General features: G+C 37.1%; 1 protein-coding gene across 5 annotated transcripts in view; it reads right to left on the minus strand.

Annotated features, from left to right (window-relative positions):
* RAB28 (RAB28, member RAS oncogene family) overlaps positions 1-25,888 on the minus strand; it is a 61,717-nt gene extending 35,829 nt beyond the window's left edge. For 2 of the 5 annotated variants that reach the window (XM_048304144.1, XM_048304143.1), the window contains exons 1-4: positions 25,634-25,883; positions 18,427-18,523; positions 13,179-13,267; positions 5,812-5,941 (exon numbers count right to left, since the gene is read on the minus strand). In XM_048304144.1, coding sequence (XP_048160101.1) covers positions 5,812-5,941; positions 13,179-13,267; positions 18,427-18,523; positions 25,634-25,711 — 394 coding nt within the window. In that variant the 5' untranslated portion in view covers positions 25,712-25,883. Of the gene's footprint in view, positions 1-5,811; positions 5,942-13,178; positions 13,268-18,426; positions 18,524-25,633 lie in introns of all 5 variants that reach the window. The other 3 variants (XR_007203705.1, XM_048304141.1, XM_048304142.1) reach the window with 3 other exon arrangements.
* Between the last annotated feature and the right edge of the window lie 429 nt (positions 25,889-26,317).

Genomic DNA, 26,317 nt, shown 5'->3' on the forward strand with positions numbered 1-26,317 from the left:
GAGCATGTGTAAGGCTCAAGTGACCAGACCTGCTGTCAGGCATACAGGAACTTTAGTTTAATCAGGCATAAGACTCTAAAGAACGGGGGTCTTTGGATTAGATGCTCAACACTTGTCATAATTACAAGTGAAGGCCCTAAAAAGGGCAAGCCCACGGGAAGCAAGAACAGAAAACCGGGGGAGGTTGGGAGGGATAAGAGAATGAATGCATAGCTCTGAATTTTAATAAGCCAGAATATCAAAGTGAGTATTAATGAAGAAATTTTCTGAGTACAACTGGGGAGACTAAGTATATAATGCAGCAACAGAGTCTAAAAGCAGACTGGGCAAGTCCCATGACCAGCCAGATTCACATTAGTACACTGTACACCAAACATTAATTTGTATCTGGGCTGGAATATGTTTCTTTCTGTGCTCAGATAAGATAGGCAAAAACATTTTATGTTGTATGTAAAGGCAAGTTAAAGGGTACACTGAAATGTAACCTTTAAACTTCACAATGTAACAGCATACCACTTCCTGTTCAGAGATAGCACTCCAAGATCAATTAATCATGGCTAAGACGAACAAACGGTCAACATTCTTAATTACTGTTGATGCATTCTCTTCTGTGCCCTCATCTGTCATGAAGACTGTTTAAAAATCTGAGTTATTAGTCTTTATTGAGGAGTGGATCTGGTTAATATCTCTAAGAACAGAAATAATTCATCTAGCCACTATACACCGGTACCTGATAATTCCTACCCCCTATATAAGCTACAGATAACCACCGCCCTAAGACCATCTTGGTAGCTATAAATCAAAATGAGTATAGCTCCCATGCAACCTGGGTTAATTTTTGTTTACAATATATCCACTGAAAATGCTGGTATGACACTTGAGGAGACTGCTTATAGATTAGTGCAGAAGAAAATACATAAAACAGTGAAGGTAGAAAGGAAGAAAACACATCAATCATACAAAACACAGTAAACCCTCTCGAATTCACACTTAATGACTAGAAGATCCATTGTGATCACTGCACTTTATCAATAACTAATTTAAGCAAAGATGCTAAGTGCACAAAACACAATTTATTCACTTGATAACTATAGTTTCATTTATGCTATACAAATCAAAGTATTTGACAGAAACATAGCTACAGAAGTTTTAAGTTATTGCATGGAAACTTGAAAACAAGTTAAAATTAACACTAAGGTTTACTCCTCAATTAGCAGTGCAACTCAAGTGGTATTAGCAACACAGAAATAAGCACACTTCAAATATACTTTATTTTAAATAAGAATAAAATGACCCAATGTAAGTTACTAGGAAAGTCAAGTTTAAGATTCAGTATCAGCTGTAAAGTTCAGGATTATTAAGATCTTATGACTTATAATTAATAGGAAAAAATAGTTCTACATCAAATTTTATAATTCCTTCTGTTGTTCACCAAATGCACCGACAAAAACCTGTGGAAAGACAGAGAACTAACTGGTAATTGAACATAGGTGCAGAAATCAGGTCTGGGCAAGATCTTGATTCAAATCAGTTTTCTACTCTCTCTGGCCAAACATGTAGGAAAGGCTATGAAAATAAAAGAAAAAATGTACAGGAAGGAAAAAAGAATGAAAACAAACTAAGCACCCAGGAGGATTCCAGCCACCTTAAATAAAGTACTGGCTTTACAATAGACGTCTGCATCTCTGAAGCTCTTCTTCTCCCAATTATTTTTAATAAATTATTTAAATAATTAACTTTTATTTAATAAAAATTAATTAGGGCAATGACAGTCCTTCATTTTAGCTACTACTGAATAACAAAAAAAAAAAAAAAAAAACCCAAAACAAAACAAACAAACAAACAAAAAAAAAAAAAAGAAAAAACAAAATAAAAAAGAGAGGTGGGAAGGTCGAGAATTTAGATGTCAATTCATACCACTCTACTGTTTTCAAATAAATCTCTGATGGATGAGAGACCAGCAACTGATTGGAGCTTTTTAAGTAGAAATAACCTTTCCAATGTTTCATGAGTAACTCGTAATCTCTTACAATCGTAATAGGACATTTTAATATATTGACACCACTCTGAAGTTAATTATCATGTTTTCAACAGACACAGCAGCTTACTGTGTTCATGCTGCTAATCTACTGCAATGTACAATAAACCAGAACAGTGAAAACAAGCACTGATTCATTTAAATCAGCACTGAACAATTTCTTCAAGTTTTATGGAATACTCAAGAGATCCCCACAAACTTAACATTTAACAGAATGACTACAAATTGATACTAGAAACCACTAATTAATTATCTATAATATTGCATGACTTAACAGTAGCAAACAATTATGCACCATATCTGCTATATATTAAATAATTTACTTTCAGTGATAAAATTACCCAAGGAAATTATTTTCCTTTAATAGAATTCAAGTGTACAGTTTTCTATATCATACTGTGTAGAAAAATATTTTTGCTTTCTTCCAAGCTATAGCTTTATTCATAGAAAGAATCCAGGTATATCTCCCCAAAATGGAAGAAACACACATGTATTTCAGACAGTATCAGTACGAGGAAACAGACAAAGGACAGCCTAAGCCCAAGTTAAGGAACTAACTTTAGCCCAAAGTTTCAAAACAGAGGCTGAGTTTCCAAATTCTTATCAAGGTATCTAAATACTGGCCCAAAGCTTTCCAGTTGCTATGAATGAAAATAACTGCATACTTGGCAATTTTTAAAAGCTTTTATCAGAAAGAAAGCTAAGTGTTAGAATAACTTGCCTGTGGATATTGACATTTCTAGTCTTTCGGTGAGCTTACCTGGATATTTTCCTAAAAGCAAAAGCTCAAAAAAACCAAGTGCAATCCTGAGACAGAAACCACTCACCGGAGTATTTCTCCTGAATGATGCATGAGGTCAAGTAAGTTCATCAATTCATCAAATGGCTTTTCCTGGCTCTTAACCTATTATTGCTCTTGCATTGTATATGAGTGTCTTATCACTTACTAAGTAAAGAAGTTGAACAGATTCTTCCTCAATAATTTGTTAGTACCAGTAGTTTTATCTTTTCATAATACGTGAGAGTCAACACCATGCTTCTATATAAACACCTTGTTTTCTATTTATGTAACAACAGGAACCTGCCTACAGTTTCCTCTCACAGGCCACTAATTTTTTAGTATTGGGGTGGAAGCCTTCTTAGATATTCTTATCCTACTACAGAATTTAGAAAACCAATACACTTCTAAAATTTAACTTTTATCATGCTAAAATAAAAATAAAGCAAAAAAAAACCCTCTGTAAACAGTATCCCCTGCATGCTCAACATGTGCAACATCAACAAACATCCTTAGCATCACATGAAATCAATATTTTTGCTGTTTTTCTTTATACACAGCTTCTGAAGGAAAACAAGGCAGCAAGCACAGTTCCTTCGGCTGCTGTTTTCATAAAATTAAAGCCCTTTCACTAGTCACTGTCAGCCTTTATATGAAAATTCACCTAGGAAACCAGACTCTATTTCCATATGCTCCCAAGGAAATGCTTGGATATAAAAGATTTGCAGGCATGTATATGTGAAAAACAACAGAAATAAAATGCCTCAAAATGGAAACCACTGTATCATTTTCTACATCTATTGTGTCAGTTCAGGAAAGGAACATTTTTTATCCTATGTTACAGTGTATCTTACTGCAAATACTTTGTAAGATTTACAGAATTCCAGCTGGAAAGTCAAATTCTGGGGCAAAATAGAAACCACTGAAAAATATTTTTAATTCGAATTTCAACAGAATCTGTATTATTGACTCTGGTTTGCTAGAGTACAATACAGTCTGTGTTATACTTTCAGAAGTGCTATATATATATTGTAACTCTAAGACCTTCTCTGTTTTCTTCACAGGAAATTAGTCTTTCCTAATTAATGTCATAAAATGTTACAGCATCACTGTAGCAATACTACAGTTAATGGTTCTGAATGAAAGCGTTGCCTCTACATTGTTTTCAAATGATTTTAAACAATTCTAACTTGCTGGATAAGGTCCTTTTCTCAGGTTTGCTCATGACATGGTCACTGTAATGTGGAAACAAATTACTTGGAAAGTGAAAAAAAAAAAAAATCAACTTCTACCACTTTGTTTCCAAAATTTTTATATGTTGCTTTTATCATCTTCAGCAGAAAAGGGGTAAGAGAGCCAAGATCAAGACATCAGTTATGCCAATAAGGATGTTTCTATTAAGATGTAAGATTTACTTGGAAACAGGGGAACTGGGAATCCATCTAACTAGGAAATTAACTAGGTGATGATTATTTATATTTTGGGGGTCAGAGAAAACTGTTATATCATACTGATGTGATCACAAAAAGGAGAGGGTAAAAAAATCCCAAAACAACACAAAGTCACCTGATGTGTATACAGGTATGTTAGAGACTGAAATATTACAATTTATGACTTAAACATGAAGGACTTTCAAAACTGTATTACAAAAGCTGCAGAAAAGACTACCACAGCCTGAATGGAGCTCTGAGAGGCCCTGGACTGCTCACTGATGAAGATAAGATAAAGTAATAACTCAGGGCTGGGGACATTCACAAAGCACAGGCTTAACACCTCAGGAGTAGAGACCACAGCCCCAGGGCTATCAGCTGCCAGGCTCACACAGACCCAAAGGGTAAGGGAGAGAGCCTTTGGGTGTGTGTCGGAAAAGCCTCTGGTGAGAGGCACAGTGACTGCCCATCCTCTGCTGTGCAGAGGAGCCCAGCTGAGGGCCCCTTCACTTGGGAAAAAAGCCGCATCCACGTGAAGGACAGAGGGGGTGACATGGCCCATCAAAGCCCTCCCCCCCAAAGGTGTCCCCAGACCCTGAACCAGAGATGATGCAACAGACCCATAGTGTTGCAAGGGACAGGAGAGGCACCCAGCTGTTCCCACCTGGCCCAAAGGTGTATTATTCCACTGGACTCTGTACTCTTTGGTGTGTGGCGGCGTGGCGCGGAGTGGCCACAGCGACGGGGGACTCTCACCACCAGCAGAGCAGATGGAGGGGAGCAACGAGACATCGTTGGGACCCTCGGATGGGTGATGTGCTTCCACCTAACCCCTGTCCCCCTGCTCCCCCATGCACACTTCTGTTTCTTTCTTTTCTCTTTCCTTCTCCTTGCCTCTTTTACTATTAAATAAAATATATCAAATTTTTGGCACCAACATCTAACCTCGTTTGGTTTTAATCTCATTTTTGAGTGTATTTTGAACCTTCAAAGTTCTTTCCGGTTTATACAGAGACTTAATTTTCTTTGCTCTTCTGGGTTTAAACTGGATTGTTAACAAGGTAACATAAAAAAAAGTCTGATAAGCAACTCCTAAGTATTAGGCCTAGTGCATTGTGTAGTTTTTTAAACATTTACCAGTAGTTAATCCGGCAGTCTCTTAACACACAGAATCACGAAATATACCTTTTACTACATCCAGGAATGCTTCCCAGTTCTCCATTCCGGATGCATGCCATAGGTATATCCTGGGGCCCTATCAAATTCAAACACGGGAGAGTGACCTTGCTCTCTACTCCTGTGTGCTGCTCTCCAAGCAAGGGAGAGAGGGAGAGAGCACAGGGAGAGAGGCTGCAGGCTAGGCAAAGTATGATGCAGCAAGTCCTATAACCCATCTGTGCAGAGCCAGAATCCTGAAGTATACCCAAATATGTCATCTGTATGCTGCAAAAATACACAAGATAGTATTTAGCTGCATTTGCTAAATATATATACCTTATGTCGTTTCTTTAATAGCAAACCACATCCAGAGTATTTCAATTAATATGTAAATATGAGTAACTTACTTTTATTTCCAACCAAGGCCACAAGTGGCTGTGTTTCTGATTCTTCATTCACTTTTTTTACCACATTATACCAGTCTTCCAAATTTTCAAAACTCTGGCCATTGGTAATATCATAAACCAAGAGAATACCCTAAATAAAAAGACATGTTTAAAATGTTACAGATTGTAAAAGGATTTAACATGGTAAGATTTGCATGAATCTAAATTATTATTATCATAAAATAGAGCATTAACAATAATGGCAGCCTATCATTTGAGGGTCAGTTAAAGGAATTATAAATTTCTATAGTATACACGTTATTACAGCATTTGTCCTGCATTTCATGTGTTCCAAATTCACGTTAACTAAACTACAATGGTAGAAAAAAATGGCAACACAGTGAAGAGCACAACTGGTTAGATCAGAAATATTACGAACTGCATATGCTTTATGAAAAACCCAAAATAGCATTTCACACTAATAGGAAGATAATTACACTGGAGAAGGACTTTTATTTTAACTTGTATTAGTTGCAGTTTCATTGTTCCCTTGTTCAGGAAAAAAAAAAAAAAGGCAGTTCAATTTTACATTTTTGCAAACTGTCTGTCATGTTTCTGCTGCCTTTCAGTGATAAAGGTCGGATTCCATTCCTTCAGTATTGTAGAAGATAAATAAGAAATATTGGTGAGCTTTAAACTTTCAAAAGAGAACCTAAAGACATGGTCAGAAGTCAAAAAAGGAGTCCCATATATTTCAGAGGTTTTGGGCCAAGCTACAGGTGACAAATACTCAAAGCAGACAGTGATGATGATTGCTCTGCAGAGGCTGGAGCACTTGTTTTATGAGGAAAAGATGAACAAACCCGAATTCTTCAGCATGGAGAGGAAGCAGCCCTGGGAGGACCTAAAAGCAACCTTCCCATTCCCATGAGCCAGGCTCTTCACAGTAGTGCATGGCAGGATAAAACTCAATGGGTATAAGCTGAAATAAGAGAAATTCAAATAATATCTAATGAAAAGCTTTTTCACCATGAGGAAAATAAAGCAGGTTGACCAAAGAGGTTCTCAGTCTCCATCCTTAGAGGTTTACAAGAAGGAACTCAATAAATCCTTGAGCAGCCTAGTTCCTTTTCTCAGTTGACCCTACTTAGAGAGTGTTTTACTACTCACCTCCTAACATCATTCCACCCTGAACTTTCTTAGGAATCTGTGATCAATACAACATGTAGCAACAGGTTTAACTCAATGCAAGACGATTATAGCAAGGATACACACTAAAAACAAGCAAACAAACAAAACAAAAAGATCCCTATGGAGACTGTAAGAATAGCAAAGCTCTGAAATACACCACCTATTACAGTTACCAACCTGGAAATTTTTGAAGGTTGCTGGAAGTCATTACACATGGATAGCTTTGAAGGAAGGCAACAGATCCTATTGAGATTCCTCCAACTCCTACTTTCCTATGACAGCAATACCAATCTATCTCTTTTCTTCCAATGTTAACAACTCCTTGGCAAACTTGAGTTTTTTTCCTTATACTTACATAGTTGCTATTAATTTCTGAGGAACAGCTTTCATCAGTTCCTTCAAGGAAATTAAGAATTATGACACCCCACTTTTCCCTTGCTATCTTTCCTTCTTTACCAATCAAATCTAATATTAAACATCCACTTCACTCTTCCAACTTTGGTACAATTTATTCCTTAATATCTTGCATCTCTAAGTTAATCTCAGTTAATTTCTCCTATTTTTATAACTACCCAAATGTCTGGGCATATATGTAACTGTCTTTCACAATCTAAGTTCTGCTCTAACAAGGTCGTATTTGTGTTACTAAATGCTCAGTGGAAAAGAGGAAACTCAATCTAAAGGATAGGTATGGTACAGGTTAAAAAAAAAAAGCCAGCCATAATGCTGAAAGTTGTAAATGAGAAAGAGCACACAGCAATGCTTCTTTCACCAGCTGCTGAGTTCTCTCACCAGCTTGCAGAAGAGCAGACTATCTAAACCATCTTCAGCACTAATCAAAGTTAGATGAAAAAAAAATAAGAAAGTGTGAGCATTTAAGGTTAGCCAACTCTTTCTAACTAATTCTTCATCAAAATGTACTCTGCTTCATGTCCTCTAGACAACTGTAGCCTACCTACCCCTTTGGATGAAAGGGTATTCACAGTGGATTCACCATGGAAGAAATCATTTAACGAAGTTTGCAACTAAAGCTGACCTAACTTCCTTTTCGTCCCTTTCTTTGTGATCTAAAACACTGCTTCTAAAGCACATTCTTCCATTAACCATTTTTTCAGTCTTTTCAATATTTGCCACACTTAAGAAACAAAGATGGCAGGTATAACATCATAGAGATGCAAAAAAGGTAGCATGGCATCCAGGTCATAAAGAACACTTTCTGCTTAGATTTTCACCACAACAGCACTCTACAAGCAACTTATTATGACATAGATAATTAATGAAGGACTGGTTGTAACCCCATGGCTAAAATTTATTTTACCTTTATTTTGTTTAACAGAGAAATCCCATAATTGCTTTCAAAAAAATACATCATATTTTCCACAAACTTACAGTATATGGAGTACAGACCAAATAGCATAAAAGCTGTTGTTTCCCTATTATGTGTGAGGAACTAAGGAGGAAAATTAACACTGGCACTTTTACACAAAAGTAGTGTATTTCCCTGCCATGAAAAAGGTTTGAAACACATGGTAGACAACATGCCAAGAACAGCATACTGATTCTCTAGTCTCCAGCAACGTGGCAAATAGTCCCTGCTTGCATAATTGCACTCTAGTAAGAGAGAGACATTTTGCCTACATTAGAGCATATGTGAGTGCTTTTTGTTTTGGAATTATAGAGCATTTTCAAAAATAGGTCACTGGAAACTGAGAATATTGCAGAAATTATTTGCTGCTCCCTGGAGAAGGTAGAGTCTTCAGTACTCCTATTAACAAGCCAATTTATGATGTAGCATATGCCAGATTTTAAAGATAATTTAAACTAAATATGTGGGTAGGGGCAGCAATTACAGGTAAGATATGGGAGTGGTTCTGAAAGATTTACCACGCAAACAGCAGCAGTGTTATTTCAAAACTGAACTGCTAATATGGAAATGTTGTAACCAGGCAATATATTCATACTGATAATCAAAATTTAAGAGGCGTTTATGTCAAGTTTGTGTCAAGACTTGTCACAATAAAAGGAAGCTAGAGAAAACAATAATTAAAAACTTACGTTTTCTTCTTTATTTATCCTCAGCTACCCTCTTCTTATGACTGACTTTTGCATCAAGAAACTAAATTAACTTTCAAGTTTTCATTAATAATATAAGTCAGGCCAAAATTCTAGAGTATTTTTTCTAGTCACAGAATATTAATTTAGTAAAGAGCAACTTAATTGTTGCAGAAATGTGCAGATGAAAACAGTTTTTTGCAAATGAAAGCAGCTTACAGTCCACATATATTTAACCACTGCTGTCTTTGCTGATACTGAGGACATAGTCACTCAGATAGATACATGTGATTAAGTTGCCATAATTGAATGATTTACTGTCTATCAGTACAGCTGTGGCAACGGACTACACAATTACTCTCAGCATCTCTCAATTCTGAGATAAATGTGGTAGTTTTAAAGAGCTTTCAGTCAGTGTTGATTATTAACACCTTTTATTTATAAAGAACAAAGAGCTCTTTTTTCCCCACAGCTTGCAGAGTTCTTCTGCCCCATGACTGAAATTCAGCTACCGAGATGGGATGCAGCAATTACATTGTTCTAAATAATCAACATCAGAGAAAAAATGGGCAGGGGGAAAGCAACTGCTTCACAACAGCAAGTGAATTGCAATTTCTCCAACTGCAACCATGCAAGCAAATTATGCAAGTTCTCATGCTCAAATCTGCCATTCTTACTTTTAAACATGGCACAAGAAATAGGGAATCTCAATCAAAATATGGCATCTTAGCAATAACCCAACAAAAAGATCTATCCTAGAGAATTGATTCAGCTCTCATTAGGGAGAAGGAAACCTCCAGTGGCAAATTTTTGCAGTGAAGTATAGACGGATGCTCCACTTACTCTTCTTGATATCCTGATCAAATTTCAACCAAGATCAGGTGAACTGTGGACCATAATCTTTTCAATTGCTGTAGATTCTCGAAACTTCTATCTCCAGCTGGCCATAGGATTTTAGAAGTAGGCCTACCATACACATAGATTTCTGAGCACAAAAACAAGAATTCAGCCACTTATGATTTCTGAATCTCACAATGATTGAATAGACAGAAATCTAAACAAGGTTATGGGCATCTGCAAATACTGAATAAAGGCACAATGCATACTGTAGGTATGTTACAAACAATTCCACCCATGTAGTTTGAATTATTTAGATTTAAAGAATACACAGATGAACACAATTTCTGCAACAGATCCAAATCATCTGCTTTATCTGTAAGCTTGTGTACTTTATAAACCAGATGTTTAAAATCCCAGCTGCACCACATATGCTAAGTGCTACACATCATAGCCACATACACTTTCTTTGTAGCAACCTTCACCCGAATTATTTCAATATTTTAAAGGCTTTCTTGCACTGGGGAACCCTAAACTGAATTTGGAGTACTGAACACAGACTGAATTTTGGAGTACTGAACACAGTACTCCAAACGTAGCCTCAAAAATGTCAGACAGCATGATATTCACTTTCTTTGATTTGACTACTTCATTCTTACTAACACAGCTCAGTATTCAATTAGCTTTTACTGTTGCAAGGGTGCATTGCAAACTCAGATTCAACTGGTTTTTACCCCAATAAAACACCCATCCAAAACCTTTTTCCTCCAAAGCCATTTCACAGAATGACTGAGGCTGGAAAGGACCTCTAGAAGTCATTTGGTTCAACGCTCCTGTTCAAGCAGTGACCATGTCCAGACAGCTTTCAAGTATCTCTGAGGATGGAGACTCTACAACCCCTCTGGTCAACTTGGGCTAGTTCTCAGTCACCCTCACAGTAGAAAACGTGCTTCTGGATGTTCAGAAGGAATCCCCTCTGTTTCAGTTTGTGCCCATTGCTCTGGTCCTGTCAATAGACATTACAGAAAAAAGTCTTCCTTGCATCCTTCCTGCATGGATGTATATATATTGATTAGCCCTCTATTCTCCAGGTTGAACAGTTACAGCTCTCTCAGCCTTTCCTCATAGGAGAGATGCTCCAGACCATTAATCAACTTTGTGGCCCTTCACTGCACACTCTCCAGCTGATTCCCAGCTGGACAAGATTATTCTGTACCAGGTGCAGGACTTGGCATCTGTCATCACCTGAACCTCACAAGGTTTCTGTCGGTCCACTCCTTCAGCTGGTCATGGTCTCTCTCAGTAGCAGCCCCACCCTCCAGCACAGTGATCATTCCTCTCCAATTTGGCGCTATTCATAAACTTACAAACAATTTTTTGTTTCATTGTTAAAAAATTAGTAAAAGACACAACAACAGTACCAACCCTTAAAAAATAAAACTTATAATCACGTACCAGTAAGACATTGAGCTATAGACTTTTAAATCCAGCTGTCCATTCAGATTTTCAGTCAATTTATGGCCCACTCATTCCACCTGTTTTCTCTACATATTGTAACAATATTATGGGAGATTATACCAAAGGCCCTGCTGAAGTGATGATAAATGACATCCACTGCTCTCCTCTCCAGAGCTAACCATCTAACCACAGACAGCAACCAAGTTGGCTGTGTACAGTTTACCCTCACCAACTCCATGCTATCTCTTCTCAATTACTTTCTTGCTGTTTTGTTGTCCATTCACAGGAAATTTTATCCATGTTTTAAAGGATTTTCCTTTATAAACTTGTTCTACTTTGCCTTTCCTTTTCTTATAAAAAGCTGCAGATGTTCAACATGAAATAAGCTTCTGCATAGAAATAAGCTGAAAGCAGTGCCTTTCCAAACTATTCATGGCATTTCATGAATAGATGAAAATAAAGACAGTTTTATGTGTCCTTAACAGGCACTGTTACAAAGCCAATAGAAAAGTGTGTTAGAAGTCAATTCTGATTATAAGAAGCCTCTTACAGACGTTGGCAATACATGCCAACACTGGGAGAGAAAAATCACTAGTACATTAAAAAAAAATTAAGGTTACAATGAGGACTGGGGGAAGATAAAGACAAAGAGATTGGACGTAGGAGCTTTTTGTTAATGTGTCCTGAATGACTGAAAAAAGAAATCAAACTTTAGTGTTATTGATATCAACTGTTTAGCCACTTTGGGCACTGGTATTAACTTTTTGACCTGGTATTTTTAGTAAGAAACGCCTAAGTTTATCACCAAATTCAATACAGACAAAGCTAATAGCCTTTTATTTCCTTCATTAAATTTACTTTGGGCATATGGCAACAATTTGTGATTAATCAAATTCCCTCTGTCTTGGAAGCCACTTTCTCCTATTGCTTGGTAGATCTGTAACAGGTCAGCAAATCATTTTTTATTTAAAAAACAAGAATATGTTATAAAACAGATGCAACAGCTAAAAACATTCAGACATTTTTTTGAAAGTGACAAAATGTTACATTGACAAGTTTGTCTTTATCCAATTAACTAATAAATCCCAGTCTCTTTCACTAGCCATTCCTGTGTTGTATAACATTATCTAATAGCACATGTTATGCTTATTGTTCTCATTACAAACTACAAATTAAGGAACAGAGTACCTTTTAGGATTACTCATGCTAAGAAGTTTGGCATATATAATACATCCTCCTAAATCTCAAAATGACTCAAGATACAGTTATAATACTTAGCTCTTAATCCTACCATCCACTTTAACTTGCTTAGTTAACCTGAAGATAAAATTAATTTCCACTGAATAGGAGTCTGCAAAAATATTTAGCTACCTCGTTGTCTCCTTTTGTTTGCCCTCTTATAACCCCAGTTGCATGCATGAGTTTAATGGTGTAGGATTGTTCTTAATTTCCTCCTTCTACCTTTTCCCCCCAGGAGGCAGCTGTTCTGAAAGCAACCACTCTATCTACCATGTGGATATCCAAACAGCCTTTACTATTTACTATGATTGCTTTTCTTAACTCAAGACACAAAGCCTGGAAACAACCATCTGTTCTCAAGAGTTACTCAGTTATATAAATGCACACTCTTGCTTTGCTTTTTATGTCAACTCTAAAAAACTAGCTACACACCAAAATTAAATTAATGTATTAATATCAATTAAGTTTAGATTGAACAGACATTCAACATTTTTGAGATTTATTAAACAACCACCTAAAAGCCATATATATGTATGTATAATTTTAAGAACAAAGATTCAATTAATTTTATATCATGGCTATAGATACAATTATCAGCATTTATACTATACCTGAGCTCCATAAATATATTTATCCAGCATTTTGCCTCCTATCGTTTGTCCCCCTACATCCCAAACTTGAAGAGTAATATTCAAATTTCCTGGAAAAAAAATTATACAGATATAGTGTAACTTGGAAAATTTAGACACAAATATATTCAACAACAATAGCTTTTAAGAAGTATACAAGAAATAGGAATTAAATATCAAACCAAAAATTATTGTATCATTTGGGAAAAAAGTCATTTGTGTCCAGCTAAATTATTAACATACAGTAAAACTACAGCTAGTTATTAACATATCTAATATTAACAGAAAATAATTGGAATTGCATAAAGTATAACACTCCTGACTAGAAATTACATAACATATTCCACTGACAAAACATGTAAAACTTCATAAAGAACGTTCTGTAGTGTGGTACTTGGAACTGAAAGGTAACACAATGAATGCCAATTTATCCACATTATTTCATACTGTGTGTCCTTTCCTCAGCCCCTCTCCAAATCTTCCTTACAATCAAGAAGCGAGAAGAATCTTCATGGTAACTTCATTTTGGTAGTGATGCTACCAACAGTACTACCAACAGTAGTATACAGTTACAGAATTATATACTTGACAGAGTAAAAAAATAGAAATACTGACACACATCTAAGTTGAGGGTGCAAACTATGATTACTTCCTCCACTCACCACTTCAAAGCACAAAGCTAAATTGGACATGATTTACATAATTTCATCTTCGAAGAATCTACACCAAGAATAGACCTTCCTTTCTACTCTAAATGATTTTTAAGCTATGTTGCAACTGTTAGCAGGTTTTTAAAAACAAAACTAACAAAAAAATCACTGAAAATACAGAGTATTTAATATCCTACAAATCATACATATTCTGCAAGCCAACTCAGCAACTCACAGATCAAAAATACACACAGAAAGGTATGTCACCATATACATACAAATATATTAAAGTATGATTTCTCACATTTTGCATGGTAAGAGCCGTTTTCAGAACTGTACTGATTACCTGGGAGCACCAAACTCTAAGATTAAGGACTGACAAAATTTTTTCTAATCCACATATAACTCACATGACATGTTAATACCAATTCTACATACTCACAAATAATCACAACTGCCTATTAATTTTACTCCTAGATGTAAAAACATGCAACAAATTTCACATCACAACAACTGAAAATCAAGTGAAAATGAACACATTATTTTGGGTTGCTAAGAAAGACATATTCTTACTTCAACCACTTTATGTAGTTGACAATCTGATTTTATACCACGTGATCCATAGAGCTGTAAATTTATAACTAACATGCTCGCATTGGTTACACAAGGGAATGTGCTCCATGGAAATGTGAAATCAACCAGCAAATTGTAACTATACAGCTGAATGTATGCTACTCGTGGTGTTATTTTTATAATGCACCTTGCTTTAATCTGGTTAAAAGAGCAGATTTCCAAAACTACTACCTTGGTCTCAAAAATACAGAGATGAATGTGAGACAGTACTATTAAGCTACACTGAGTTTTATGTAATAGTAAGAGGATTTCATGGAGATCTTAGAAAACACATCATAAACACTCCAATTCAATAAAGGCAACCTTTTATAGTCAACAAAAAGCTTATTTGTTTTGATAGCACATATACTAAATATTAATTAGTTAATTATTTTAAAAGCTTAGAACATAAATGATTGCAAACAATGCAGGAAAGTCTTCCATAAAGCACCTGGCATGGATAAACTAATGCACCCACAGTCTGAAAAGACTATACATCCTCAGTGGGTAAACAAGCCATGCAGGCTCAAAGGCTCACCATGCTGCAGTATTCTACCCCTATGTATTCTACAGGAAGTCACATGTCATTCATGTCAGCTACTCTGAAAAAAAAAAGCCCTTTATAAATACTATCACTTTTAAACAAAATAATTTTCAGATGCCTAATTTTGTGTTCAAGTGCTCTAAAAAATTTCAACTTGATTTTTCCTCCTAAGGAAGTAAGTATGCACAGCATACTGGGCTTCGTATCTGGATAATTGCATGGAATAACATGAGAAATTTTAGTGCAATAAGTTAAATAGTCTAACTATGACTGTCCAACTAAAATATCTCCTATTACAAATTATTTACTCTGCTTCATTAACAACAGAAAAAAGAAACAGGGGGAAAAAAAAAGATTGGTATGTTCATTTAAAGTGAACTCCTCCTTAATTAGGACCTCACTAACTATGAAATTCATACTGATCATCTCCTGTGCAAAATGCTTCATTTTCCCTTTTATTTCAATTAGGTTCTGTAATATTTGCTTTGTGCTCAGATTGATTCTGGGCGAGAAAGAAGGATGTTAGGATTATTCTGACAAAAAGAAAAACTGCAGGCAATTTACCTAGCAAGTGTTTAATTAACAACTCTGATAGTAGCACATAAAGTTTTCTGCACAAAGTTTGAAATCTTTTATTTTTTCAATTTAACAGGAACATACAAACATACAACAAAACAAAAAAAAGAAGCATAATAAGACAGTTCTTAGAAACAGTCTTAATACACCAATAAAAATAACTGAAGAATCCCATCAAAATAACATGCAATACACTGATAAGGAACAAGAAAACTCCAGCTCCTCTTTTGTCTGTAGAAAATGCACACAAGTGTAAAGCTGAAATACACGAGGCAGCCCAGTGCGGGTGTGTAGACTGCTTCTGGTATGAACTGAAGCCACTGGGCTGCTGCAGCACTGACCCTGCAGGAGGACACTTGGTGCACTGGTTAACCTTATTTGAAGCGCTGCACAGTCAGTCAAGATGGAACTAAAAACACAAGTCTGACCACTTTTTACACCTATGACTTTTAAAAAAATCCTTTTAACAGAAGAATCCTGTTTACTGAACTGCACCCACAACCTCCCAAAAAGTATACAACTATGGCTCTTAAGAGTCTCTATCAGCAGACTCTCTGACTAACAGATACACTATTTAAGCACTAAAATCTACACCATGGTTGCATCCAGACTATACAAGATTCTGCATCAATAAATATGATGAAACCGATTTGCACTTTAAAAAAAGTATTTTGAACAAACTGCATGAGGTGAATTTTTCATGTTGAACACTGAAAGTCACATTGTTCAAAATTTATCAAAGGATTTCTGATTTGTATTAAACTCTATTTTACAATGTAAAGTATTTAATATTTTCACTGGAAAACTGCATTAGTTACTAAAACAACTGGAGACAAATGCCACTTTTATCTTAAAAAATAAAAAGAACCCAGAAAAACAGTACTTTATTTTATAAGTTGTAATGTATTTCAATGTGGCCTAATGTAAACTTCTGTGCAATTCTAGAAACCCATAATTTTAACTTCTGGAATCTTTGTTTATGTTGAAGAAGAAAAAAATCAACTACTGAACCATAGTTATTCATCAATTCTCCTACTGAATAAGTGAAATTGAGTCTTTTTTTCCTACTGATACACACATAATTTCTGTGCAGTGGTATGAATTAACCTTTCCAGTAAACACAGCAGCTCTGCAAACCCAGAAATAATCAAGAAATTAGAAAAATGCACTTACTAAAGTAACGTTTCCCATTCCAGTATTTAGAAATGCTACCTCCCTCCCTCTCACTCCCCACAACTAGTCCAGTTTACCTATAAAACAGAGAGCCATATATACCTAAACACATATATAGGCATAGGCAAAACCAGAATGACAACCTACAGAAAAATGTTTCTTCCTGAATATGAATACTAATGCTACTGTTTTGAGGAAAACAGATGTACAGACTTTTTGGTGCTATTTTTACCTGCATTCTGATTTTATTACAAAATAAACTATGAATGAATGAAATTCACACACAAAATAAACTATGAACAAAAATGAATGAAGCAATAGTTGATAATTTTCCAAATTTTCTACTCAACAAGAATATTTAGAATCCCAGCAATGTACTAGTAGCTTCTGTATGCTTAACAGCTGGAAAAAAATTTGCAAAGTACAAGTTCTCAGCATGCACACTGCATGATTTGTGTACACATTCCACTTGCAAGTACTGCTGTTAAGTATTATGCACACTGGTATTTTTAGAGGTATGAGCAGGACAATAAAAAAATTATTCTGTTGATTTTATGGAGAAATAAGCACTGGAATTTGGTACTTTATCACTCACCAGATACTAAAAAAGTACAGCAAAATGGCCTAACCATAACAGTGAATACAGGAGTAGTGTGAAAAGATTATTCTGTTTCACTTAAGAAAATATATAAACATAATGAAGAAATTATTTGCAATATATATTTTTAAAAAAAGTTAAAGAACTGCATATATTTTCTAATAACTTCAGGTTACAGATAAAATGCTTAATTTCTGGGTTTGCTTCCCTCCCCACCCTTCACAAGGAGAAGACAGAACTATAGAACCTGCATCAACTTTATCAAATCTCACTACAGCTTTTAATAATTACATATACTTTTTCTAACTTCTGATTTCTGAATCCAGAAGTAAATGTTTTTAATTATATACTTGCATATTTAGAATATGAGCACACAAAAGTCAGTGAAAAGACATATTTTAAACCCCAATTGTTCAGAGACAAACTTAACCAGCAATTATTCTTTTTTAATTATTTCTTTGCATTTTCCACACAGTGTGCTGCAACTGGCATCTAAATAGTTTCTTTCCTGTCGTGAAGTGAAACATCTTGAATGCTCAAACTGTATTTTTATGAGTGCCAAGGGACCCTAAATTTTAGTGGTCTATTAAATACCAGCAATTTCATGCTGCCTTGCATAAAACAGCATTCGCATATTAGACCACTGTGAGTCCATAGCTGCATTATGTTTCTCTCACACAACTCAAATATGAATTGTATTTCATTTAAAAACATATATATTTCTTTCAAAATACATATACTTTTTCAATTAATATGTTTAAAGTTCCATTTCATTGTTGTGTGTTACACTAACCACATGGAAAGTGAGTGCACTCAAGCAGGGATAATAAAATTCATCAATATAGATAGCATTCCTTTTATTTGAATTCAGTGCTTTACTTAGAGACGTAAGTTGAAAATGCGTAACTCTTTGTCACCTGGCAAAAATGTACAAACAAAATATTCTCTGAACAACCTAATTTACTTTGCCATAAAAATCACTGCACTAACCTTATTTAGTACACATTACTCTGACAAATCTGTTTCTACAAGTCTTGCTGCCACCCAACCTTTCAGTGTTAGTTTTTATTCTCTTACCTGGCAATAATATCCTTTTCAAGAAGAAGTCCAGTCCTATGGTTTGTTTGTACTGTTTTCCAAATGTTTCTTGAGCAAAACGTGTAGCTAAGGATGTCTAAAACAGAACAGTATCAAATTGTCATTTTAAACAGCAATAAACTTTATGTTAACCCAGAAGTATGAAATACAGTTAAGCACTTTTTAAATCAATGAATGCTAACAGTGTTCATGGACTTGGATTGACAAGCACTCCAGTCAGTTTCAACATAATAACAGGAGGTGGCAAAGGCTACTAATTTATGCAAAAAGAAGCAAGGTACGTATTTGCTTTGATTTCAAAAATACTGTAACAGTCCTATAACAAAATGTTACACAGATTTTCATAAGGTATCATTAGTATGCTCAAACTGACACAAATCTAAGTGGCACTATCTGTACCTGAAGATCTTAGCACTTTTAAAAAGCATTCATTTCCAAAACAAGGGTCCTCCCCTAGTAAAGAACACCATGATCCCAGACCTCTTTCTGGGAGGGAATAGAGATCTGCACAGTGCAGAATCCCGCAGGGGGCTCCTAACTGTGCCAAGATTTCTGCCTCTGTACATCAGTTTCAGGATCAGGGATCACAGGAACTCTGCGATGGGAAGGGTACTTTCTTGCACACAGAAAAAAAAGCTGAACTCATATAAGAATGCATATTTAAAGAATCATTCCTTTCAGCAGAACTTTGAAAACTTATTTCTTCAGTTCGTATTTTGTGGATTTATGAAAGCAAACCAATACATTGTTGACATAATAATAAGCTTTTACTATATACTGCTAAAAAGATACAAAACTAACCTAGATTAACTACTGAAGCAAGGCATTTATATTCTGTCAGTAACAATTTTGTGGCAATTTAAGGTCTCCATTCAAGACAAAAATTAAAAAAAAAAAAAAGGTGGGTGGGAGTAGAAAAGGAAAGAACACAAAAAAGCCCACAAAACAGAAAAGGAGAAAACAGTGGTACAATCATAAATAATACGGAAATTTGTATTGTGAAAAAAATTAACACTAAATATTAAAAATTATAAAATACAACCCACATCAAAATAGTGTACACTTAAAAATCTCTTGTTGACATGACATTTGTAAATATAAATACAAATTAACTACAGAAAAAAATAATCTAAATATTTATTTACCTATTTAGAGAAGGAAAAATACTAAGAGGCTAACAAAACCCTTACACTGTCTGAGAAAACTCAAAACGGGCCAGAAGGGCTTTTTCTTGCCAGTTTTCCATTCATCAAGACCTGAAGAGATGAGTTACTCCAACTGTTATCAGAAATTGCTGTTAAGAGCACATTAAGTCAAAAATGCAAGAGCAAAATAATGCCAACAGTTCTGAGATATGAGAATAGGCAAGGTCTATGAACAGAAGGTTATAACAAAGATCTAAATTAGGCTAATGATGTCGAATGTACAAACTTTTTTTTTGCATTAAAACATGATCACCAGAGCTCCAGCATTAAAGCTCTAGTATGAATAGGCAAACATTTATTCAACTATTAAATTTCCTTTTAAGTAAATAAAACAAGATTTACTGTTTTCATGTTTCTATATCATATTTATATTCCTATCACTCCCATATATATAATGAATTATATGATATCAGAAGATAAGTTTAGGAAACAATCCAGTAAGTCAGTTACAGCTTACGGCAACATTTTCATTTACTTCACTGAACTCAAGCCCCAAGAGGATTAAAAATAAATAAACAAATGGGGAAAAAAGCAAGTAAACTAGAAATAGCATGAGTATGCTTATATATTTATATCACTGTGGAAAGGGGGAAGACCACAGAGGATGAATCGTGAGAAGATTCATCGTGCCTCAGGATGAATCGTGCTTCAGCTATGTGACAGTAATACTAACAACATACACAAAATAAAATTCAATACAGATTCAGACTGCAGTATTGAAGAGTCAGTAGAACTGATTCATTTAATCCCAACAGTTAGCATGTCAAGATTACAAAGACATTATCTTTAATCTGTCATGACCTTAAAGATGTAGATGAGAACAAGACGGCTGCATGAATACACCATTCAGTCTTCTTGAAATGTACCTTTTTGGAAAAGTAACTAGAGCCTAGAGTACAGGTACAAGGATCATTTGACTATATCATCAAATTCTATATTCTTCAACACACTAATTTAGATCCTCATTAAATAAGTAACCACTCCCTTCTTGTTTTAAAGGCTCAGTAAATATTAGTTTATCATTCCGTTATACTCAATGTTCCCTGAGGACTTCTACAGGTGTTAGTAAAAATAAATGATATACATTCAATTAACAGCTAACCTATAAGAGCAGGAAGTAATCAACAGCATGGCAAAGTCCACTTAAACAGTTTTTCTCTACTGTGCTCTTGAATGCAAAGGAATTTATAGCACAAAATCATTGACTAACTCCCTTTTAAATTTTTTCCTAATAAATGTTAGAGCTCAAGGAAGGTGTTGGATTACCAGTCTAGGGTCCTCTATTTATTCACAAAACAAGCATTTATCCACAAAATGCTAAGAGCAACAGTCCAAACTTCTTTACAACAATAAACAAAGAAGTTATGTCAATGCATATTCAAGTACCTTTACAATGCAAATACTCCCTTCAAATCCCAGAATTGTTCACTGCCATGCTTGCCATAAAAGATTTTGCTCAACAGTTTTAACTGAGAGGATATGTTGAATATAATCTATATAAGAAATAATGGAAGTTAAATAATGGTTCAGTAGAACTGTAGTTGTAAAAATAAATAAGTAATCAGTGATTGTTTTTTAGAAAGGTTGCGTTCCATACAATTCCACCCCTTAATGTTGGGGTCAGAGAACAGTACGATAGCACAAAGGCCTTGTTCCTTTGCCCCTCTACCAAGACAACCAGGACACCAGCTTGCAGGGCAGAATTTCCAGCTAAAATTCCATCAGTTTGGAAGGTTCATACACTTGCCTTAAATACTTCAAAGTGAAGGTAGACATCCTATTCTAAATATCAATACGCTATTGAAGGCTGGTGTTAAAAAGCCCCTCCTTTCAGACAAGAAAAAGTCTTTGGGTGCTAACGTACAGCAACCAAGATAGCAGTAAAAAAAAAAAAAAAATACAGCATTCTAAGCGCAAATTACAATAGGATATTTGGCAAGGTGTTTTTGAAAGAAGCAAAGACGGAATTCAACCTTACATGAAAGGCATGACAGTTTCTCACTTCTGTTTTTCAATGTCAATAATTCGGTATGAACTGCTGACATGCTGTTCCTAAAGGCCTACATAATGAGTAAATAGGAAAAAAAATCAAACAATATCTATGAAATAAACTGAAAAATCAATAAATTGAAGTAAATTGAAAGTCAAACAGAACAAGCAATGATAGCCATCTCTGAAAATGACTACTCACCAGGGCAACCAGAAACTTGTAGAGAAAACCCCACCAATGACAACTCTTTGAGTAAAGTCCTACAGAATAAAGTTTTGAGAAAGCAGTGATAAAGTGTAATATCATAGTTGGAAGAAAGAAAACTAAACCCAAAATTCAATTAGATGCAAGCACATAGTTCTGAAGCCATGAATTTGCACCAATGTACGAACTTCAGCCACTAATTGAAAATCCACTTTCCAAAAAACCACGTCTCTATCCCTTCCCTCACTCCCTTCTAGAACGTCAATGCCATTATCCATGCACAGCTATACCCATCCCTCAGTCATGTCCTGTCCGAGTGGCAAAAATTTTAGGACAAACAAAATAAAAACAAACACTAGGCTAAATAATGAAATGCTTTAACTGTCATAAAAACACACAGCTGTCCAAGCTGATGTCCTTCCATCCCACTCCTAACTACTGATGCAACTTTGTTCACTGAAAAAGAGAAAATTATCATAACTTCTTGACATTTGACGTAGATCTATTTGATGCAGCTGGGCCAATCAGCACAGCACACTTCATTCAATTTTCCATTTGCAAGACTCAACAGTGACAACAATATTTTTGTCACCATCGATGAAGTTTTTGAGCCTGACTGTAACAAGACAATTCAGAATTGCCACAATGCTTAAAAATCTGGTATCCTAAAAAACCCTAAAGTAAGCAGGACACTACTTTTTATGCCAGCCTGTTTTAGCTCCTGCAAACTCCCATACCAGCTTGAGCATTCATTCTTTCATTTTCATCATCCATTGTTAACAGAAGGAAAAGGTAGGCTGTTTCTGCTACCACACTTCAGTCCCAGCTACAACAGATAGCAAATAAACAGAACCTCGGCACACCTATTTTTCAGGACCTCCCTTCCCATGAATAGCTCCAGGATTTGCTTCCACAGGCCCAAAACATTTTTCAACAGTAGCAAATCACAGCATTCTACCTCAAATCAGCATCCTTGTATATTTCAGTATTAAGCCAATCTGTGCACAAAAAGAGTAGAAATACTTGGATCATAACATTTTTTTTTCAATCCATACTAGTAATGCTGGTTTATTTTAATGGAAAATCGTTTCGGCTCAGGAAGAGAGGGCTGATTTAAAACTTAGACATGTAAGGCTGCTGTGTCTATACGTGCCCTTCCTATACACAAAATCAAAGAGCCAACTGCTATTAATAATTGCTGTTTATTTTCATCTCACATTGTCCCCACTTCTGATTGCTTTTTAGATTTTCTTAGTTTGTCTAGTTCATTAAAATCATTCTCTATTATCTTCTGACTAACCAGTCTTGCTTCCCTCAATCTTCTTTTTCACAGTTCACCATTACCTTACCATCTCTATTTTATTCTAAGAGTTTTACAGATTCTGCTCTGTCTCACTTCTCTTATGCTTTCTTCCATTTTTACTCTTCTCTACTTGAGTTTGCTCTGGCAGTGCTTATTGCTACCCTTAAAATTCTAGGTCTCCAATTATCCATTCAATCACCTCAAAACAAATGACTAGAAGCACAGCCTCCCCCCCTTGCCTCACAGATAAGAGTAATTCCTTGCTAGGGTAAGTACAAATACTACCCTTAGCTTGAACTGACACTGATTTGTTTTTAAGCTACCACTAATCCTTGCACAGGACCAGAGTCACATTGCTTCTAAGCAATAGACGAGGAAAACAGAAAGCAAGTTTCCACCTGACCCACAATAACAATTTTTTTTCTTTTTAAGAGGGGGCAAAAGACAGAAGTCAAATGTGAACACCTCATACTAAACACAAGATACAGTATTCCAGACATATCCCATCATTTTCTACACTCCTCCAGTCTCATGATCCCAGAGTGACAGAGGAAGAGAAAAACTAACACCTTGCACAGTAAAAGAGATTTTAAGTATGCATGTGTGTAAAGACCAGCTACAATCCAGATGTGCGAGCCAGGCAATTTAGAGTTGAAAACACATAGACATACACGTTTTAACAAGTAAGCAGAACAAGTAGCCAACAAAAGAGAGGAACCTCAACAATTTAGTCTTCTGAGGTGCTTGAAATAGCACTAGGTACATTTTATCTTCCCATTCCATGACCCAATTGCTTCTCTGTTTTTACAAGACCTTACACTAAATCTGTTATGTCATGTGTGTGCTGCCAGGCCATTGGGATGGCACGAAGGAGCCTCTATTACAGCATCATCTAGGGGGGACAGGAGGAAAAGCAGCCCACCAGAGTATTGCTGCTGTTCATGCTCAATAACCTGCCCTGGAAGCATGAGATTCCTAGAGTCAGCAGGAGATGCAGTGAGTGGCAGCTCCTGTGAGAGAGGTAGGAACCACCAGGAATATACATCAAAACTCAAGAACGCTTGAAAGCCCACGTTTGGCGAGAGGGCTTGCCACAAGCTGCTCAACAGCAGTAGTGAAAGGACTCTTCAGTTTTAATTAAAAACTCCTGGGAAATGCTACCAGTGAAGCAGCACTTCAGCTGTCAATTCTGTGCATTTATTATGCTCTCATCACACAGCTGGTTGGAATTGCCCATCTACTGACTCAGATGAACACAATACCACTTCAGACTGGGCTTAGAATTGCTGGAAACATAAAAAAATGTTTTGTTTCTTCATAGAGCTCTGAATAAGTGAGCAAAACCACATGTACTCTCACTAAGAGCTTATTCCTATTAATTTAAGGCAGTTCATTTAAACCAGGTCTAAGAACATTTCCACTTTTCATATGAACTGTGAGTCAGGCAGAATTTCTTCTCCCTATAATTTCAGAAGTAAACGACAGAGGAAAAAAACTGCATACTTCAAGCACACAATAAATTTAAGTGTATCTCACAAAATTATTTGGGCTCCATATGACAATAGATATGTTCAAGTGTATAGTTAAGATCAGTGACTACTTTAATGGTTAAGAAAGCAGCCCCTCTTTCGCCTTCTTTGGTCTCTCCTTCTCAAAACTTCTCTTTCACAAAGAGAAATTTGTTGGATTATTGCTTGATTGTTTTATTGTCTGATTATTGTTGAAAAATAAACTTTTATAAACAGGATTTCATTATGGTGATTATAGATAGAGGAAAAAAAACAAAATCATAAAAGTTACAAACGAAAACTAAATGGACCCAGCAGTGCCTTTTCAAACTCTGGAATACTAACTCCGCTAGATGCAAACTGTTCTGTCCAGCTCAGGAGGTTGGTAGCTCTGCATCCGAAACGAAGGGCACCTGCAGACCCTTCTAAGCGACCTTCCCTGCTCGTCCTTTCGAGGGGAGCCGCGAATCCACGTGCTCCAGCCCGGCCCGAGCCCTCCGCGCCCGGGGCACTGCAGCCACCGAGAACGACTTTGGGCTATTCCAGCGACTCCAGCCAAGGAACTCCTGCCTCCAGCGCGCCATCAGCAGCGCACGGGGATCAGAAGGAAACTCCGTCAGCACCACAGGAGTTACGTTATTCGCCGCTCCTTTTCTTACGGCTCAAGAAAATTGGATTACAGTCGTGTACGTCTATTTGTTGACGATGCCTCCTCGGGTGCGGAAGCCCCGTCAGAGGGTCTGGCTGCCGGGCACGGCGCGGATACCGGCGGGAAGCCCGCGTCTCCCGTGCAGGGCCTGGAGCCCAGGGGGAGCAGCCAGCCGGGTATCGCGACAGCGGCTGCGCGACAGACTGGAAGCCGCCGCGGGCTGCTCCTTCCTCAGCAGCAGCCAGGGGCAGCGTGAAGGGGAAGGCCGGGAAAGGGCTCGGGGCACCGCGGCGAGGGAGAGGAGCTGCCGGCGGGGCCGGCACTGACCTTGCCAGTGGTGCCGTCCCCCAGCACCACCAGCTTGAGCTGGCGGTCTGGACTCTCCTCCTCCTCCGAGTCTGACATGATCTCTATGGCCCCGGCGAGGAATAAGAGGCTGAGAGCAGCCGGGAGGAGCCGGGTGCAGGAGCGAGGACAGGACAGGGGGAAAAGCGAGCGCCGCGCTCACGAAGCCGGCAGCGACGGAAAAACCAGCACCGCCATCTTCGGCGCGCCCGCCGTCGCTATGGCCCGCGCGGGGCGAAACCAACGACAGCGCTGAGGGAAGGGGGGGAAAGCGGTAGACTGCGGGCGGAAGCTACAGCGACAAGTCCAGCAGCTGCTTCGGGACACACCCACTTCTGCCCCCTCAGGGTGATGAGATGGTTCAGCCCGGCTCGCGGCCGCACGCCGCGGTGCCTTGGGCTCCGCAGTGACGCCAGGCGCGGTAACCGAGCAACGGGGGGCGGGGCGGGGCGGGGCGGGGCTAGGGCCCGGGTGTCCCGCTGCAGGGACGGGGCCGCCCCGTGTGGGACTGCCCGGGGAAGCCGCTGGGTGTGGCTGTGGCAACTAAATATGACAACTACGTTGTAGAGTCGCTGAATGGTTTGTGTTGAGAGGGTCCTTAAAGATCATCTCCTTCCAAACCCCCTGCTATGGGCAGGGACACCTTCCACTATCCCAGGTTGCTCA

This window comes from Corvus hawaiiensis, chromosome 5 (assembly GCF_020740725.1).
Source record: "Corvus hawaiiensis isolate bCorHaw1 chromosome 5, bCorHaw1.pri.cur, whole genome shotgun sequence".
Lineage (NCBI taxonomy): Eukaryota > Metazoa > Chordata > Aves > Passeriformes > Corvidae > Corvus > Corvus hawaiiensis.